The sequence below is a fragment of the Pristiophorus japonicus genome, chromosome 13 (assembly GCF_044704955.1).
Source record: "Pristiophorus japonicus isolate sPriJap1 chromosome 13, sPriJap1.hap1, whole genome shotgun sequence".
Classification (NCBI taxonomy): Eukaryota; Metazoa; Chordata; class Chondrichthyes; family Pristiophoridae; genus Pristiophorus; species Pristiophorus japonicus.
Window position 1 is genome coordinate 10116131 of NC_091989.1, and position 11709 is coordinate 10127839.

At 44.0% G+C, this 11709-nt stretch overlaps 1 protein-coding gene across 2 annotated transcripts in view; it reads left to right on the forward strand.

Annotated features, from left to right (window-relative positions):
- Positions 1-10328, forward strand: part of taf3 (TAF3 RNA polymerase II, TATA box binding protein (TBP)-associated facto) — a 207599-nt gene extending 197271 nt beyond the window's left edge. For both annotated transcript variants that reach the window (XM_070897123.1, XM_070897125.1), the window contains 3 exons: positions 4637-4892; positions 7066-7172; positions 9763-10328. In XM_070897123.1, the coding sequence (XP_070753224.1) occupies positions 4637-4892; positions 7066-7172; positions 9763-9877 (478 nt within the window). In that variant the 3' untranslated portion in view covers positions 9878-10328. The remainder of the gene's footprint in view (positions 1-4636; positions 4893-7065; positions 7173-9762) is intronic.
- Positions 10329-11709: the final 1381 nt, after the last annotated feature.

Consider the following 11709-nt stretch of genomic DNA (forward strand, 5'->3'; position numbering starts at 1 on the left):
TTGCTTTCTCTTTTTCTTTGTTAGCTTTAACTTTACTCTTCTGCTTATTGTGCTTTTTAGTATTTTAAGCTTGCAAGACTTCATTTTCTTTTGCCTGCGTAGCAAAAGTCACCACTTCAAATTATGTGGGCCATTCAAGTGGGGGGAGTAAAAAGAAAGGTTGTAGTGATAGGGGACAGTGTAGTTAGGGATTTAGATAAGGTTCTCTGCAGCTGAGAGCATGAGTCCTGAAAGCTGTGTTGCCTGCCCGATGCCAGGGTTAAGGACATCTCCTCTGGGCTGGGGAGGAACTTGGAGTGGGAGGGGAAAGATCCAATTGTCGTGGTCCACGTAGGTACCAACGACATAGGTAGGACAAACAAAGAGGTTCTGCTGAGGAATTATAAGCAGCTGGGGCCAAATTAAAAAGCAGAACCACAAAGGTGGTAATCTCTCGATTTACTACCTGAGCCACGAGCAAATTTGCATAGAGTAAGTATGATCAGAGTTAAACATGTGGCTCGAAGACTGGTGTGAGAGAAATGGGTTTTGATTCATGGGACACTGGCACCAGTACTGGGATAAGAGGGAGCTGTTCTGTTGGGACGGGCTCTACTTAGACTGTGCTGGGATTAGGATTCTGGTGAATCAGATAACTAGGGCTGTAGAGAGAGGGCTTTAAACTAATTAGTGGGAGGGAGGATTCAGCTTAGTGAAAATTAAAAAATGGGAAGGCAATAGAGCAGGGTAGCACTGGGGGAAATGAAAACCAGAGCGTGACAGGAAGGGACAATGTATAAACATAAGCGTATCAGAATGTGGGGTCAAAGCAGGAAAAAGGTTCAAAAAAAAAATTTCACGCTCTTTATCTGAATGCAGATAGATACAATTGGGTATGATCTGATAGCCATTACAGACACGTGGTTGCAAGGCGACCAAGGCTGGGAACTAAATATTCAGGGTATTTGACAATTCGGAAGGACAGACAGACAGAAAGGAAGTGGTGTAGCTCTGTTAATAAAGGATGAGATCAGTGCGTTATTGAGAAACGATATTGGCTCAGAAGATCAAGAAGTAGAATCAGTTTGGGTGGAGATAAGGAATAATGTGGGGAAAAAGTCGCTGGTGCACGTAGTCTACAGGCCCCCTAACAGTAGCGACACTGTAGGACGAAATATAAATCAAGAAATAACGGAGGCTTGTAAGAAAGGAACGGCAATAATCATGGGCGATTTAAAATTTCACATTGATTGGACAAAGCAAATTGGCCTGGTTAGAGTGTATCCAGGATAGTTTCCTTGAACAGTACGTTGCAGAACCAACCAGGGATCTTAGATCTGGTACTGCTTGCATCCTAGGGTTCTAAAAGAAGTGGCTGCAGAGATAGTGGATGCATTGGTTGTAATTTACCAAAATTCCCTGGATTCTGGGGAGGTCCCAGCAGATTGGAAAACTGCAAATATAATGCCCCTTTTTTAAAAAAAAAAAAGGAGGCAGACAGAAAGCAAGAAACTATTGACCAGTTAGCCTAACATCTGTCATTGGGAAAATGCTGGAATCCATTATTAAGGAAACAGTAGCAGGACATTTGGAAAAGCATAGTTCAAGCAGACTCGGCATGGTTTTATGAAAGGGAAATCATGTTTGACAATTTTGCTGGAGTTCTTCGGGGATGTAACAAGCAGAGTGGATAAGGGGGAGCCAGTGGATGTGGTGTATTTGGATTTCCAGAAGGCTTCGATAAGGTGCCACACAAAAGGTTACTGCACAAGATAAGAGCTCACGGGGTTGGGGGTAATATATTAGCATGGATTGAGGATTGGCTAACTAACAGAGAACAGAGAGTCGCGATAAACGGATCATTTTCCAGTTAGCAAACAGTAACTAGTGGGGTGCCGCAGGGATCGGTGCTGGGGCCTCAACTATTTACAATCTATATTAATGACTTGGATGAAGGGACTGAGTATAATGTAGTCAAGTTTGCTGATGATACAAAGATGGGTGGGAAAGCAAATTGTGAGGAGGACACAAAAAATCTGCAATGGGATATAGACAGGCTAAGTCAGTCAGCAAAAATTTGACAGATGGAGTATAATGTGGGAAAATGTGTGGTTATCCACTTTGGCAGAAAAAATAGAAATGCAGATTATAATTTAAATGAAGAAAAATTGCAAAATGCTTCAGTGTAGAGGGACCTGGGGGTCCTTGTGCATGAAACACAGAAAGTTAGTATGCAGGTACAGCAAGTAATTAGGAAAGCAAATGGAATGTTGGCCTTTATTGCAAGGGGGATAGAATATAAAAGCAGAGAAGTCCTGCTACAGCTGTACAGGGTATAGGCGTCCACACCTGGAATACTGCGTACAGTTTTGGTCTCTGTATTTAAGAAAGGATATACTTACATTGGAGGCTGTTCAGAGAAGGTTCGCTAGGTTGATTCCGGAGATGAGGGGGGTTGACTTATGAAGATAGGTTGAGTAAGTTGGGTCTATACTCATTGGACTTCAGAACCATGAGAGGTGATCTTAATCGAAACATATAAGATAATGCGGGGGCTCGACAAGGTGGATGCAGAGAGGATATTTCCACTCATAGGGGAAACTAAAACTAGGGGACATAGAATAAGGGGCCGCCCATTTAAAACTGAAATGAGGAGGAATTTCTTCTCGAGTGTATTAAATCTGTGGAATTCTCTGCCCTGGATTTTTGAGCGATAAGGGAATAAAGGGTTATGGGGAGCGGACGGGGAAGTGGAACTGATTCCATGATCAGATCAGCCATGATCTTATTAAATGGTGGAGCAGGTGCGAGGGGCCAGGTGGCCTACTCCTGCTCCTATTTCTTGTGTGACGGGGCTTTTCTGTCAATCTCCTTATTCTGACCATCCTTCGGATGTGAGAGCATATACTTTTTAAATAAAAAGTTTGATGAAAACCGAGTTTAACTTTTGGGTAGTTTAGCCTCAGATGTGGCATGTTGGGCCATGTGACCCAGTCAAATCTTGATCCAAAAATCACATTCACACACAGACCTACCCCCACAGGCTGATGGCAGCTGCGGAAGTAAACCTGTCACTGGAGGGTTAAAGGATAAACTGTTTTATGGTTGCATCGTAGATAGTAGAAATTGATAACTGTTCTGTAATGATGAAATCTAACCCTGATAAAACTCAAGACAATTTAATTTTAAATCATTGGAGTACTTTACACAGATAATTCTTCCAAAACTTAGTGGGTCACCAAGGTCTGAAGTCTCAATGGCATGTTATAAAGGCCAGCCTGATTTGTGGAATGGATTTGCCGATTTGACTGGCTCGGTTTATTTGTGCCTTTTAAACATGTCTTTTAATGTTAAGTGCAAAAACAGATTCTAAAATATGTTTCTCATTGCTTTTAAGAGAACCTTGAATGTCTGCGTGTTTGGTAGACTAAATAGAAATACAAAGGCTGGGCTATTTAAAGTTTGCCTTTTCCATTTTTATTTGTGTGTGCGGGCGGATACTTTTAAAGTTAAGTTATTCCCGGTTACTAAATTGTATTGAAAGTACGGTCCTCTCTTTTCTCCATACTCCCAACAAAAAAGTTCAAAATGAAGAAATTAGTTTAATTATGTGAAATTTTAAAAATATATTTTTATCACTGATCTAATTCCAGGGATCACAACAATTGCATTATAGAAAGCAATGCCAGGAAGTTACCTGTAGTGAGTATGAATAATTGAGCATTCTTATTCTCATTCACATTGGATTTGAAGAGTACTTCTGCTGTCTCCCCTGTTCTTCATCCTCTCCTAAAGATGGTGACTCATTGGGTGCAGTGTGGGCATTTCTCCCAAGACCTTCCCTCATTTGGCTATTAACAACCCTGAGTACCTCCTTTTCCAGAAAGTGATTGTTGGAGAATTACCCAACCATGGGGGTCAGGGGAAGGGAAAGAGTATTACAGCTGACACCAATTCTGTGCACAGACCAACAATTTCCAGCAACAGTCCTGGGATAGCCATTAGCGATGAGAAACCTGGCTGATTTTTCCCTCTATCCCTGGCCAAAGTACAATTGTGGCTCCACCACTGCCCCTGATGGAGACTATCTCATTGAGCACAGGTATTGAACTCCAAAGCTTCCTGATTTGTGTAGTTCAGTGCCACATCTTGTGGTGCATTTACTCTCTCCCATCAGGGAGAGCAACTGCAAAGTATCTTTGAATGACCTCTTAACAACTCAGAATTGATCCAAATTAAATAACTTCCTGTACATGGTATGCATTAATGACGTAGAAACATAGAAAATAGGTGCAGGAGCAGGCCATTCAGCCCTTCGAGCCTGCACCACCATTCAGTATGATCATGGCTGATCATGCAACTTCAGTACCCCATTCCTGCTTTCTCTCCATACCCCTTGATCCCTTTAGCCGTAAGGGCCACATCTAACTCCCTTTTGAATATATCTAACGAACTGGCCTCAACAACTTTCTGTGGTAGAGAATTCCACAGGTTTACATCTAAATAAATTATGGCAGATTCATTGAATGTCTATTGTAAGCCGAAGAATGGATTAGAAATATGGCCATCTGTCTCCTTATGACCAATTCACCGCAGCGAATCAGCATTTAAAGGCCAGAATGCATTAACTTGTATTTTCTGTTTTTTTTTCTTTCAGCGTCATCAGCAAGGTGGTCCCAGCCACAGAGGCAAAACCGTCACCTCCTGCTGCCCATCCAAAGACTCCACCGCCATCTCCAGCACCACCTCCAATTCATATAGCTCCACCCATTACACCAGCTCCTCTTCCTCCACCCTCAGCAGCTCCAGCTCCTGCGCTTCCTGCTGCATTGCCTGCAGCTTCTGGCTCTGGAGTGGGAACCTCGAAGACACCGGTCAGAAGTGTCGTTACAGAGACCGTCAGTACTTACGTAGTGAGTACTGCTTCGCCGCTTAAATTCATACTTTGTATCGTTTCTCATTTCTGCAAATATTCTCTCAATGAAAGAATTCTCAAATTATCCAAGCAAAGAAATAATTGCTAATAAAACAAAATACATTGAAACTACTTTTTCTACACCGCACTGTATATATTGCTCATGTCTCTGTTCTAAAAGGATATATTAATGTAAGAACCCCTTAAAGAAGAACAAAGATTGTATTGCAAGGGTTATTTCCCCCCCCTCCCCTCCTGTGCTGTGGTAAATGTACAGAAGATGGTGTGGGTTTGGGACAGCAAGAGCATCAAAGACAACTGTTGAGCAAGTTACGTGCGGCAGATGTATCAAGGCATGTGGGAAGAGAAGAGGCAGGAAGGGGAGAGATTCTTTTGAAGGGATACAGAAAGGGAGACGTAGATACCCCTTCTTCCCCTCCCCCTTTCAGTGCTTTAGAATGTGCTCTTTTCGGATATTCGCCAGTTCTGACGAAGGGTCATCGACCTGAAACGTTAACTCTGTTTCTCTCTCCACAGATGCTGCCTGGCCTGCTGAGATTTCCAGCCTTCTCTGTTTTTATTTCAGATTCCAACATCTGTCGTATTTAGCTTTTGTATTTGACATAGATACTCTGTTGGGTGCAGAGAACGGCGGTGGGGGGGTTTGTCCCGTCCCCCCCGCCCCCGTATCTGGTACCTCCCGGGCCTCATCCAACCCAATCCCTTGCTCTGAATCCAGGTTGCTTGTTTCATTCTTTCACTAAAATGTGTTTCAGTAGTTCCCAGGGGGACTTCTTTCTGCCCACCTCTGGTGCCCACCTCTGGTACCCACTTCCAACCCAGTAGATGTTGACTCTCATCTTTCTGCAAGGTCTGGTCTTTTTTTAAGTTTGATACAAATACAATAAACCTCTATAGCCCCATACTTCATTCTCCATTGTGGAATACCTCAGCTGATTGTGTAGAGAATCAAAATGTTAACCAGCGAGTTTTGGGGTTCATTTCAGGATTTGTATTCTTGTCACGTAACTCTGCTGTCTTGCACTATACCTAACACAAGAGAACCTATCGTTGTGGAATATAGTGCCAGGGGGGGAAATGGTTACATCCTCCTGCACAGTCCAACCATCTTCCACATTAAAATTGCCAAGTGAGCTTGTCTTGTGCTCTGATTCTGAAAAGCTGGAACCACAGATATATATATGCACTTCTCAGCAAAGCATAAACAGTGTCTGCATTTGTATGGCATCTTTTACGCTTCCTGTTTCAAAATAGTTATGTTGTTGGTGGGTATAATGTATGAGGCAAAATGGCGTGCATCGTGGTCTACAGTTCTTAAAATCGACTCAATAGCTCAACTTCAAGACCTCTGTCCACTCCAACACCACTTGCTTGCCTGAAACCTTGTTTATTCTGTGAGGTTTGTTCTGAAGCTATTACAGTCGGCATTTAACTCCCAATGTGATAGGCATAGTGTAACCTTCACACTGAGTTTCCCCAGCACACACACACACACTTCCCCGAACATCTTCAGCATGCCATGAGGTCTCGGAGCAGTGTAAACAGAGGCCAGGAGGGATGCAAGTCTGCCTCCATGTAGCAACAGGTCCATTTTATCTCAGCCCCTCATAATTTTATACACTTCAATAAGGACTTCCCTCAGCCTCCTCTGTTGCAAAGAAGACAAACCCAGCCTATCCTCATATTGGATATCCACGCGTGTACTTTAGTGAACATGGACAGATTTTTTTTTCCCCCCCCCATCATTCCTCGCGCCAGGTTGCTGACGTGAGTTGTAGCATCCACATCATTGCTCTGGCTTAGCATCACAGCAGAGCGAGTATTTACCTTGTATGTCATCAGGTGAATGCTACACTGATGTTGATTACAGTTTTTATTCCACTATTAAGGGAATTTGTGTTTTTCAGGTCTCCTGTCAGATTCCCCAATGGAACGCCACCATACTCAGCACCAACCACTTTCCATTTATACAATGTTTTGTTTATCGTGAAACTGGGAGTCACGGGTGATGTGCCTTTTGCGTTTGATATGCAAATGGCAGAGGAGTACATAGGCTATTGACACCAAATACAGTTTTGCACACTGGACCATCTATTTTAATTGTTTACCAATTGTCTAGAAACTATTTTGTTTATTTTTTCTCCCCTCAGATCCGGGATGAATGGGGAAATCAAATCTGGATCTGTCCTGGCTGCAACAAGCCAGACGATGGCAGCCCAATGATTGGCTGTGATGACTGTGATGACTGGTATCATTGGTAAGAAATCTGTTTCCTTGAATTTCTTTCTGATCTGTGAAACTATCGGAATGATGAACATTGCCCGCTGTGTCCCTTTGAAGAGAAACACAAGTAGAATATGACAGCGTACATTTATATTGAATAATTACAGTAAATCTTAGTACAACCTAAGGATGAAACATGCTAAAATGGAAGGCCAGTCTACGCCAGTCCTCCTCATATTGGTTTCCGGAGCATTTTTAAGGTGTTATCATTGAGCGGTTACACTGGAGCACCAATGCACAGTGCCATGAAGTGGTGTGACATGAGTTTGTGTTTGAGGTCCGCACACTGTGCAGGGTCGATGATCTCAGGCACACTGCTGTGGAGAGGTACTTTGCAGAGGGCAGGTGTCTCTCTACCTTGGGAAGGGAGAGGTGTGTGGAGACGGGAACAATCTGAGACCACGTTGTCATGACCTCTGCTGTTGTGGACCTTCTCGTGGCCGGCTCCAAGGGCGCACTAGGGATGATCACCTGCCCTCTCCACCAGTTGTTGTATAACTCAGGAGGCCTGAATTAAAGGCAGATCGAAAATAAGTTGTGGGGAGAATTAGGGACTTCACCCCAAAAATGATCCATTGTAAGAAGACAGCTTCAAAACACTCAGGAAAACATTACAATGATTGATGGAACGTGTATTGAGGATTTGATCTTTTGATGTCCTCAATCATCGTGTGAGGTTCCCAACAAATCTAGCGTTGAGAAAGAAAGTTGTTCTGACAACCTGCATCTCCTAAGTCTGTGCTTTAGCTTTCTATTTCTCGACCTGGTTTTTGTGATTACAGGCGCAGTGTCGAGAATCCGGAGTTCCAGACTCTGGACCGATCGGGGGCAGGGTCGTCCGGAATCTTCCAAATGTTCTGGAATCCGACGACCCTGCCGACCTCGGGCCTCGGCACTGCCCGACCTCGGGCCTCGCCTCACTGTCGGCGCCCTTACCTCAGGGCCTCCTCGCCGGCCGGCCGCCCGAACATCTCGGCGAGGCCAGCTCAACAACCTCCTCGGTGGGGCCCACCCGCCCGAACACCACCTCGGTGGGGCCCGCCTGACGGCAACTTCCCTGGTGGGGCCCGCCTGACGGCAACTTCCCTGGTGGGGCCCGCCTGACGGCAACTTCCCTGGTGGGGCCCGCCTGGCGGCAACTTCCCTGGTGGGGCCCGCCCGACGACGTCCTCGGCAGGGCCAGACGGCCCAAACAGCTCCCCGGCAGGAATCCCCCCGCCCTTTCTGACATTCTGAAATCCGGAAATACCCGAACCTGGGCTCGGGTGTTTCCAGATCCGTGACGTCGCAAAGATGATCGAAATCCGGATCGGCCTCAGTCCCGAGGGTTCCGGATTCTAGGCGCTGCACCTGTATTTATAAATGGACTTTTTGAGTCTCTCTAGGACAGAATGGTGGGGATTTTTCTTGCTAATCAACCTCTCTAGCACCGAAAATTAATTATTTCAAGTTTGGAGTCTCATTCCTTCAGTTTTTAAATTTTTCGGGAAAATTTTAAAAATGTCACATTTTACATTTCAATTTTCTTTTTTTTTCTCTTTCTCTCTCAAATGCAATCTTTCTTTCCTTCTCTTTATTTCTCTTTCTATACCTTTGATCTGACATTTAATTCAGTTCTTTTAATTCACCCACATTCTCAGTCCTTCCTGTGTTTATTTCCCAATCCTTAAATCTGATTGGTTAAGGAGATGCCCTGTTGGTAACCGAGTTCACTCTGGTCCAATGTTCCCGTTGAGCCGCACGGCAGTCTGGAGGTCCCGCGCAGGCTGCTCACCGGTTTTTACATGTAAGGGAGAGCGCGCATACGCGAACGTTTGAATGGGCCGTGCAGCCAGTTAAAGGGACTACGCACGGGGAAAGAGTTAGAGAGAAGATTATTCTGGTCCCAGATGCCCCGTTTCCCTCATTGCGCGGTTATTAGCTCGCACTTTCAGCAACTTTGTCAGCAAATATTCTTTGAGCTGAAGGGTGTGGGGGCAAATCTACCTGACAGCAGGTGCTGTTAGATGTCCGGTTACAGCAAAATCTGGCCCATCATTTTCTAAATGCTATCAGAACATTACAAAGACTTTGGCAGGGAAGCTAAATATTCTGTCATCTTCAATATACTTGACTTTAATACTTGTTCATTAACTAGCTCTGTGTACAGAATTCGGGCTCGATTGTCCAGTCCTGTCCGCCTCTGGTTTCGTCCCGGAGGGGCGACAATGGCGGCGGTGAGCTCTTCTGGGCGAGCAGCTAGTTTCCAGCGCCCCGCCAGGGTTTTCGGCACCGGTCTCGGCAGGGCGCTGAGCACTATCGACCGGAAGAGGTGAGCTGGTGTGCAACACCAATTCGCTTTTTGACTCCCGCCCCACCGGTAGCGCCCCCCTGCTGGGACCGCCTGTGAAAACGGGCGTTCCGACCTATACCGGCTGCAGTGGGGTAAGTAACATCCACCTCCGATAAGTGTGACTGTTTGTTTTTTCTTAATTTATTTTGCGATTTATGTTGTGGTGCCGTGGGCGATGTTGTAATACCCTTGAAATGTGGCAGTATCTTACATTTAATATTCATTTTCTCAGGCCTTGTGTTGGGATCACTGCAGCACCACCTGATGAGGTCCAATGGTTTTGCCCGAAGTGCATCAATAAGAAGAAGGAGAAGAAACACAAGAGAAAGAAATCTCGAGCACACTGAATAGGGTTTTCAAACTACGTCCTTTTTTTTTTTTGCCGATTGTTCCATTTTAGTTCGAGTTTTTTGAAAGGGCAGCCGTGGTGATAAATTGTCAACAATACGAGATCCAGTGCAACATGCGACCTGATTACATGTCTTTGTACAGTGCAGAAAATGTAAAATTGCTCAGAAATTCCACCCATTTCCAGGAAAAGGCTGGAGAATGAAACCCATTGTTAGCCTTTTTGTGTAATTAATTGTATACTTTTAAAATGAAAGTTTGTATTATATATCACAATCATTTTTTGCATTCTATATGACTATTCATCCTCATAGTTATGCTTGTAATATATTTTATCTTCTCTGCTCAGAACTCTCATTGCTTCAACCAACAGTGGCATGGTGATTGTAACCAAAATAATGGATTGCTAAGGTTTATTAAGAGAATAAATTACATTTTTTTTTAAAGAAAGATACTGTAGTGGACAGTAATGTATTTGTGATGCTATTTTTGGAGAAGGGGGCGGGTTGTAACAGATGCCTTCAGACTTTCAATTGTACTTTGAAACGTTGCTACAGAGCTTTATTTAAAGAATACTGGGACCTGCCGTGGAAAAATATTCAAGGGAGTAACTAAAAATAAAATGCAAAAACATTCCTCATCAAAGCTGGACTTGTTTCTGGCTGTGGCGGGCATCACCTTCCAGAAGGTAGGTACTGCAGGGAATTCAGGGCCAGAGTGATCTGGACTAGTTTCAATCGTCTAGCTGGGTCGGAGAGGAATTTCCCAGATTTTCTTTCCTCAAATTGGCGTGGGCTTTTATTCTTCTACCAGGAAGTCACATGGTTTTGGGTGGAGTGGAGTGTCTATGTTGTGATGCACAAGGTATCGGGATTGTGTGGGACAGGCTCGATGGACCAGAGGGTCTTTATCTGTCCCTCATTGTTCATACATATCAGAAATGTGAACTGCAACATCCATTTTATCAGGCTGCAGCCATTTTGCAGCTTGAAGACACCTTGATGCAGTAGATTTTACAAAACATATTCAGTACAGGAAGACACGCTCTATCAATCCGATCAATTGCTCTGTCAATTAGACAGCCATACGTTAACTCCAGACCATCAGATTGTAGGATTATGTTCACTACATGATACATTGGTTTAAAACACCTCGGGCCAAGAGTTTCCACTTTGGGTGCAATCGGCAATCCAGGCGCAAAGTGCACGAGTTTTCAGAAAGTGACCTTTTTTTGGCGCTCATTTCTGCTCACGCTCATTTGCATATCGGCGAACATAAAATCTCCCATGGACCAGCACAATCGGGCAGCGGTTTAGAACATCATTTTTTTTTTGGAATAATTTGCATTAAAAAAATATTCCTTGATGTATTTAAAAGTGGTAGCCTGGTGCAGTTTTATTAATACAGTGGAAAATTGGCTTATCACCCAAAAAAAATAAGCATTTTTGATCAGAATGCCTAGTCCACCACCTGCGAGTAACCCGATTTTAACCCATTGAAAATGAGTTTTAAAAAAAAAACGAAACAGGAAACCATTTACTGGTTTCGTTGGTGCACAGTAGTCAGTTTCTGAAATAATTTTAAAAATTTTAATGTTTAAAAGATTTTCAAAGGTGCCTAATAGTGTCCTTGCACCATAGCAAAACAGCTTAATATTAAGAGCAAACGAGCACAATAAGCGGAAACTCTCCGTGGTGATTCATTCGACCTGGGGGCGGGGCTAGTTTTGTGGGCGGGGCTGGCTTCCAGCGCGATATTTTTTAAAGCCGCGCGAAAGATCATGGAAACTCTTATTTGCGCCGGCATAACTTGCGCTCGAAATTCCTCGATC